Raw genomic sequence first — 8,094 nt, forward strand, 5'->3', positions numbered from 1 at the left:
GAGCGACAAGCCTGTTTATCCAATTAGTTTTTCTCCGTGGTACTCAAATTTTATTTGTGAGAGCTCCTATTCACTATCTTTTTTATTTCTTTTTCGCAACCGGGCGGACCTGATGATCCGCAGGAGGCTCCACGGGAAGCTGCTGCGCGACCTCTAGCGCGATTATCTTAGTCACGGGATCGGCCCCGCCTAAGGCGGGTGAAAAGTAAAGAAGGATTGATGGTATGAACCGATATGCTCCATCCACTAATCTGCTCAGGAGGTGGCCAGATGATTGTTATGTTAGAAATTTAATAAATATTAAATATGAAAAATAACATTAAATTTATTATTATAACGAAGAGGAAAACACTAACATACCTTTAGGACCTATCTTTAGCGAGGAAAACAATAGGAGCTCGTGCTGATAACGTGTTGTGAACTTAAGGAGCATAATGGGAATATGAATACCAATAAAACATAATATTAAAATAAAATAATATAATAATAATAATAAAATAGAAACATATTAAAATAAATAAAATAACAAAAGATGAATTTCTCCACTTTCTCCAATCTTTTTTGATTGATTACCAATATGTGTGTCTTCCAAAACCCACAAAATGCCACTATTTATAGGCAATTTGGTAAGTAAGAGGTGGATTACATGGACACTAATAGTGTATAATCTTGAAATATGTGGACAACACATAAGATAATAGATAAGTGACACATGACCAATAGATACTAATAATGAACATTATTACAGTTAATTTAACATCTTCAAAAAAAAAAAAAAAAAAAAGGCCAAAGATACTTCTTTACATGAAGTCAGAATTTCAAATTTTCCAATGTCCACGCGTTGGTGTAATAAATATGTTAAAATATTATTCTAGTCCAAATACTTCGAAATTTGTTCAATTTTAACCCTTATATTCATAATATTAAATTTCCATCGATATTTATACGTTTCTAGGAGTTTGACATTAACCTAAAAGGTGAATCGATATTTTTACTGTATTTTAGAAAAAATTATGAAATTAAAAAAATTAAACAATAAAATATTATTAATGTAAATATAACATAAATAATAGACATGTTAAATTGTTTAAAAATAATCCAATGTTTATTTATTAATTTAACTTTATCTTTTTTTTTTGAATTTTATGTTTCTATATTTTTTTCTAGAAATATCTATTGAAATTGATAATTTATCGATATTTCTATCAAAGTTTTCTTAAAAATAAGACATCGATATTTTTTTTTGTCAAAATCGACATTTTAAACCTTACCTACACTATAAATTGTCTAATTTTAGTAATATTACTTTCAACAAATCTTAAATTTATTTTACTATAAATTTTAAAAACATATCTACATATATTGTATTATCTAGCCTAAAATTTGTTATTATTATTAAACCAATTACAAAAATGAATGAACATAACTCAACCATCGAACAAACTTTTAAGTATAAAGAGTAAAAATGATATTTAAAAAAATGAAATATAAAATAGGAAGGCTAAAAAAGTAATTTTACCATGTAAAAATGGGACAGTGAGAATAAATCACACACTCTTTTCCAACAACTCTTTCTTACACAGTGCCACTATAGACATAGACTTGTTTGACGCCATTTTCTTTTTTTCTACCTTTTTGTTTTTCCTTTTCCCTCTCTTACTTTTCCATTTCTCTCTCTCTATATCTATGCCTGAAATTGCAAGTTTATGAGTTTCCTTTTCTCTCTTTAAAGTTGGATTGGGAATGCGGTTTGTCTTTGATGGAGGGCATCGCTTCCAAGGCAAGTAAGGAAAGCTACGATTACAATTAACAAATTCTAGTATGTTTCTTTAATCTCCCTCTCTTTTTACTGATGCATGATAATGATGACTTTGATTATGATTTATTTGCTTTATTTGTTGGTTGATTAATTTACTCTTTACTTCCTCACTCTTAGATCTGTGTTTCCCACTGTTCGAAGAAGATCCCCCTGTTCAATTTCCTCCTTTTTGTTTGAAAAGCTCGGTTCTGCCTGCAATGCTCCTCTGATTTAGCTTTGTTCCAGGTATTTTACTTTCTTGAATCTTATCCATTTGGGTTTGGCAGAAATGGGTTGGGGTCCAAAGGGGAAAAGGGTACTGCTCTGATTGAGCTTCAGGAGAAAGTAGTGGAGAATTCGACTTTGAACAGCGTTTTAGCTGCTTTTCTTTCTTCAACGTTTGAGGAATTTTGGACTTTTTCTTCTTCTTTGCTTCGGAGTTGCTGAGAAATGTTGACTGAGGTTTGAGAAACGGAGGACTGGTTTAATTCAACCCTTACTGGTGGGGTTTTGAAGTTCGGTGAGCGTGAAATTTGGCTTTGCAATGAGAACCCACGTATGCAAATTTTCGTTGAAGTTTTTTAGTAACCGAAAATGGGGGGTTACAGTTCTTTATTGAGTACATTACTTATTCTAGTCAACTGATTCAATTTTAGACTGTTCGCAAAGTTATTACATGTTCTCAACATGCTGAAGGATGGCCTTGAATTAGGAATTTATGATCCCCATTTTTGTTGCTAATTACCCTACTAGGTTTTCTCTCCATCTGACCCTACGTTTAAGGAAGTGCAATTCTTAGGATACTGAGATACCAAAATTGTTCCTAGAAGATATTTGATGCTGTTCTACATCACTTTTTAGGATCCATTGGAAGTGATAATGGCATCCAGACAAGGTCCAAAGTCAAAAAAATTGGGTCCTGTTAGTACAAGGGTTGCCAAATCGCCGTCATCTTCTACTACCTCATCATCAAAACAGTACCTGGAAACTTCTATTGATGGGCAGAGCTCTCCTGCATCTTCTTCAGCTCGAAGTAAGCCACAGTATTTTTACTCAGAAAATGTGCACTTAGATGTGGAAAGATCCAAAGAAAATGTCACAGTCACGGTTCGCTTTCGTCCGCTCAGGTGCATTTTGTTTTTACAAATTTATGTATAGCTTCAACGAGTAGGTTTCCTGCCCAAGTTCTAATGAACGTGACTGTTTTATCTTTGAGAAGTCCGAGGGAGATTCGTCAAGGAGAGGATATTGCATGGTATGCAGATGGTGAAACAATTGTGCGGAATGAGCATAATCCGACTACAGCATATGCTTACGGTAATTTTTTGAAGTGTATTTGATGCCTTCTGATGTAAGACATTTGTACTTGATTGAAATAAAAAGATTGCAATAATAACTTATTAGTTTGCTCACCTCTTAGATTAAAAGATGTATCACCAAATATGCATGAATCATACCTCTAGGCCCTATTAATGGAGAAAAATGATATTGGTGTTACTGCAAATAATTCTTCATTTGTTGAGTTAAAGGCCACAGTGATGAAATGTCTCAAGAGTTAAGCCTACACTTCTATTCTATATTCCTTCATCTAATGCGATTATCCTTCTGATCGTGCTATTAAATTGTCAAAATTGCATGTTAAAATCTAAAGTTTAAGTTTTATTGGTATTTGTACTTGTACTTAATGTTTTATATGCCATTGCATATCATATTCAGTATTTAGATTCGTTTTATTTTAAAAAGCCCTCTTGGATGCGCACCTAGGCTCAAAGCGCAGGTTTGGCACCTCGCCTTTCAAGGCGAGACTCACAAAATAAGGCGCGCCTTTTGTGGAACCTCAAAGCTTAGTACCCTGGGCCTTGGGGGATTTTTCATTATTTTTAAAAAATAGTAATAATTAGGGTTTTTCATTCTTTATTAACTAAATCAGATTTACTAAGGTTAAATGCAAACTTTCTTATGTTTTAGGGGTCTTTTTTATTTTAAAAGGAAATAAGTCACTTTATTATTAAAAATGAGACAAATGCTCAAAGTATAAGAGGATTATACAAAGAGCATACAACAAGAGGCCTAAGGATCAGGAGACGCACCCGAACATCTCAACTAGGGGTCTTTTTCTTCATTGGACCTTGTGTTTTGGGGTTCTTTTGCGCTTTGCGCTTAAGCCCCATAAGACTATTGCACTTTATTGCCCCTTGAGCTTTAAAAAACACTGTTTCACTCTTCTTTTACCCTCATTTTTTGTATCTTATTTGGTAAGGCGTCCAAATAGTTATGCAAGGTGTATTAATTATTTTTGTGATTACTTTTAAATTTGTAATCAATTTATCTGTTGGAAGAGATCATGGTTCTAATTTTGTTATCATGTCAAAAGTAGTGTTGTCTCACCCAAAAATATTTTTCTTCATGCTTTTAGATCGAGTTTTTGGTCCTACAACAACTACTCGTCATGTCTATGATATTGCCGCTCAACATGTTGTTAGTGGTGCTATGGAGGGCGTTAATGGTAAGTAGTACTGGTATTTGATTTGGTAATATTTTGCATCAAAGTTAAGTTTGAGTGAATAGTTTGCGTCATATCTTGATAATTAATTGATTTATTAAGTTCTTTCTAGTTACAATAGTTGCCCTCATTTTGCTTTGTTTTAAACATGAAAAGCGAGAAGGATACATTGTGATGAAGGACCAGTAGAGTAAGAGTAAAAAAAAAAAAGGGCTTGCCTTTGGACCTTAGTAACAGCTGAACTTCTGATTACTTAAAGCTGCAACCATAAGTTCAACATCCCCACCGGCGCCCCCCCTCCCCCTCTTGGTGGCAGTCCTAATGGCAACAAGCTCCTAAAAATCCTCCATCGCCATGGTTCCTTGACATTGTTTCACAATTCTTTATGATAGTTAAATTTTCTCCCTTCATAGCATGCCCCTGAAAGTGCGCTGATACTGATATAATAGAGCCTTTATAAGAATTATCAATTACATTACTGAGGATGGAAAAGCACTACAATACTAGAGCCCTTATTCTCTTCACTCACCAAAGACTGGTTCACCACCCCTCAGCCACGTTTTACTAACGATATTTACAAAGAGTGGGCCCATACAACAAGTATAACTCTTACTGGTCCTTTGAGGGAGGGGGGGGTGGGGGGTGTTGGGTGGTATGCCTCCCTAGTAGACCAGATAGGAAAAGGGTTCCCTCGTGTCTGCAACTGTGCAATATAGCTTATATTCATTTTTCTGCGGTACATATTCATGCTTGGGCCCTGAATGCCATTGATGAGAATGTTCCTGATCAGTACACTTGACATCTGCTGGCTTTACTAAGAGCAGTCTGCGCAGTAAAACTGCTGATTAATACTGTTTTTTATCATTGTTAACCTCTGCATTATGCATGTTTATGACCATGATTTGCTGTTTGAAATATATGATATGCTGTTTAGTTTAAATCATGTCCCCACCTTCCCAGGTACAATATTTGCATATGGGGTGACAAGCAGTGGGAAGACTCACACCATGCATGTAAGATGCAAAATTTTATTTCCCTCCGCATTTCTTATGATCAGTATTTTGCCATGAACTTGAACGTTTTATTTAACAGGAGATGAGGGGAAAAAAGAAGACTTGACCTCAGCATGTAGAAAACATACAACTTAATAAATGAATGCTTATAAAATGATAGTCTCAATAACTTATAGACTCACCCATCTTTATCAACAAACAGAGAGAATATCATTTTAGGTGGTCCTAAGTTGGTTGGAACCCAATCTTTTGGCAATGTCTCTGTAATGCCCCAGGCCCAGGATTCGGACCAGGATTTGGAATTTGGATCGATACCTGATGGTCCTGGCATTCCCCTACGTTCTCTGCGACCTGGCTACGTCGTCCTTACATATCTTGAATGCTTCTAGAGGTGAAAGTTGTCTCCACAAACCAACACACGTTCTTTCAGCATGCTTTGTCCTCACTCACATACATCCTAGGAAAATTTCCAGGTCACCCAACATAGGATTGCTCAAAGCTAAACACGCTTAACTTTGGAGTTTTTATGATTGAGCCACTGAAAAGGAAGGTGCACCTTGTTGGTATAGGTAGTAACTTTCAATTCTTTTAAGTCTTTCTTAACTATACATCTACGTCCTTAGGATCCCTCTCATTCGGATGTGATATCGGTTCATTCATGTACCCTTCCTGAACTCGGGTCATTACAGTCTCTGATTGTCATTATTTCTCTGTTTGTTATAAAGAAAATAGGACCAGTAGTGTATTATTATGTCACTGGTGCTAGATTGTAATGTTGTTTCATGGTGTTAAACGTGTCAACTACATTGATTCTAATTCCCCTCCCAGCCATTGCTATAAACTGGTTATGGTTTCTAGTCTAGGATTAATCTTCGGTTATTTCCTTTGTCGGCATTACAGTTGATATATGTTATAATTCTATAGTTCGGGTTTTTCATTCTTGTAAATATTTTGTGATATTTTCCTTTTCTATGCTTTGTACACTTGTATATATTCATATCTTTGGTGAATGAATAGAGCATTAACAACAAGTATATACTCTTACTGGTCCTTTGAGGGAGGGGGGGTGGGGGTGTTGGTGGTATGCCTCCCTAGTAGACCAGATAGGAAAAGGGTTCCCTCGTGTTCTGCAACTGTGCAATATAGCTTAATTTCATTTTTCTGCGGTACATATTCTGCTTGGGCCTGAATGCCCATTAATGAGAATGTTCCTGATCAGTACACACTTGACATATGCTGGCTTTACTAAGAGCAGTCTGCGCAGTAAAACTGCTGATTAATACTGTTTTTTATCATTGTTAACCTCTGCATTATGCATGTTTATGACCATGATTTTGCTGTTTGAAATATATGATATGCTGTTTAGTTTAAATCAATGTCCCCACCTTCCCAGGTACAATATTGCATATGGGGTGACAAGCAGTGGGAAGACTCACACATGCATGTAAGATGCAAAATTTTATTTTCCCTCCGCATTTCTTATGATTCAGTATTTTGCCAATGAACTTGAACGTTTTTATTAACAGGAGATGAGGGGAAAAAAGAAGACTTGACCTCAGCATGTAGAAAACATACAACTTAATAAATGAATGCTTATAAATGATAGTCTCAATAACTTATAGACTCACCCATCTTTATCAACAAAACAGAGAGAATATCATTTTTAGGTGGTTCCTAAGTTGGTTGGAACCAATCTTTTGGCAATGTCTCTGTAATGCCCCAGGCCCAGGATTCGGACCAGGATTTGGAATTTGGATCGATACCTGATGTCCTGGCATTCCCCTACGTTCTCTGCGACCTGGCTACGTCGTCCTTACATATCTTGAATGCTTCTAGAGGTGAAAGTTGTCTCCACAAACCAACACACGTTCTTTCAGCATGCTTTGTCCTCACTCACATACATCCTAGGAAAATTTCAGGGTCACCCAATACTGGATTGCTTCAAAGCTAAACACGCTTAACTTTGGAGTTTTTATGATTGAGCCACTGAAAAGGAAGGTGCACCTTGTTGGTATAGGTAGTAACTTTCAATTCTTTTAGTCTTTCTTAACTATACATCTACGTCCTTAGGAATCCCTCTCATTCGGATGTGATATCGGTTCATTCATGTACCCTTCCTGAACTCGGGTCATTACAGTCTCTGATTGTCATTATTTCTCTGTTTGGTTATAAAAGAAAATAGGACCAGTAGTGTATTATTATGTCACTCGGTGCTAGATTGTATGTTGTTTCATGGTGTTTAAACGTGTCAACTACATTGATTCTAATTCCCCTCCAGCCATTGCTATAAAGCTGGTTATGGTTTCTAGTCTAGGATTAATCTTCGGTTATTTCCTTTGTCGGCATTACAGTTGATATATGTTATAATTCTATAGTTCGGGTTTTTCATTCTTGTAAATATTTTTGTGATATTTTCCTATTTTCTATGCTTTGTACACTTGTATATATTCATATCTTTTGGTGAATGAATAGAGCATTATGATTCTTTCTTAAATCTAAGAGTTTTTACATGGCATCAGAGCCCTCTAAACAAACTTTAGGGTTTTTTGAACCTTAGGGTTTGAGAATTTAGAACCGTTTGTGATATATTTAGGGGTTTTGTGAGAGGTGAGTTTACACTTTTGCTCACAATCGCCGTTTTGGTTCGTTCGCTGTCGTTCGCGTTTGCCGTCGCAACCATCAGCCACCGTCGCGGGGAAAAGAAAACCTATTTTTTCGACACCGCCCAGTCTGTCGAGGAGCCCAGCCATTTGATCTACCAAACCTTAAAGTCCGGATTC

The 8,094-nt window shown here is 36.0% G+C and overlaps 1 protein-coding gene across 1 annotated transcript in view; it reads left to right on the forward strand.

Annotated features, from left to right (window-relative positions):
- The first annotated feature begins 1,649 nt into the window (after positions 1-1,649).
- LOC120073823 (kinesin-like protein KIN-7K, chloroplastic) overlaps positions 1,650-8,094 on the forward strand; it is a 52,233-nt gene continuing 45,788 nt past the window's right edge. Inside the window, exons 1-6 of the mRNA XM_039026689.1 lie at positions 1,650-1,819; positions 1,937-2,044; positions 2,660-2,925; positions 3,018-3,115; positions 4,215-4,304; positions 5,262-5,314. Of these exons, the coding sequence (XP_038882617.1) occupies positions 2,678-2,925; positions 3,018-3,115; positions 4,215-4,304; positions 5,262-5,314 (489 nt within the window). The 5' untranslated portion in view covers positions 1,650-1,819; positions 1,937-2,044; positions 2,660-2,677. The remainder of the gene's footprint in view (positions 1,820-1,936; positions 2,045-2,659; positions 2,926-3,017; positions 3,116-4,214; positions 4,305-5,261; positions 5,315-8,094) is intronic.

Source organism: Benincasa hispida, chromosome 3 (assembly GCF_009727055.1).
Source record: "Benincasa hispida cultivar B227 chromosome 3, ASM972705v1, whole genome shotgun sequence".
Lineage (NCBI taxonomy): Eukaryota > Viridiplantae > Streptophyta > Magnoliopsida > Cucurbitales > Cucurbitaceae > Benincasa > Benincasa hispida.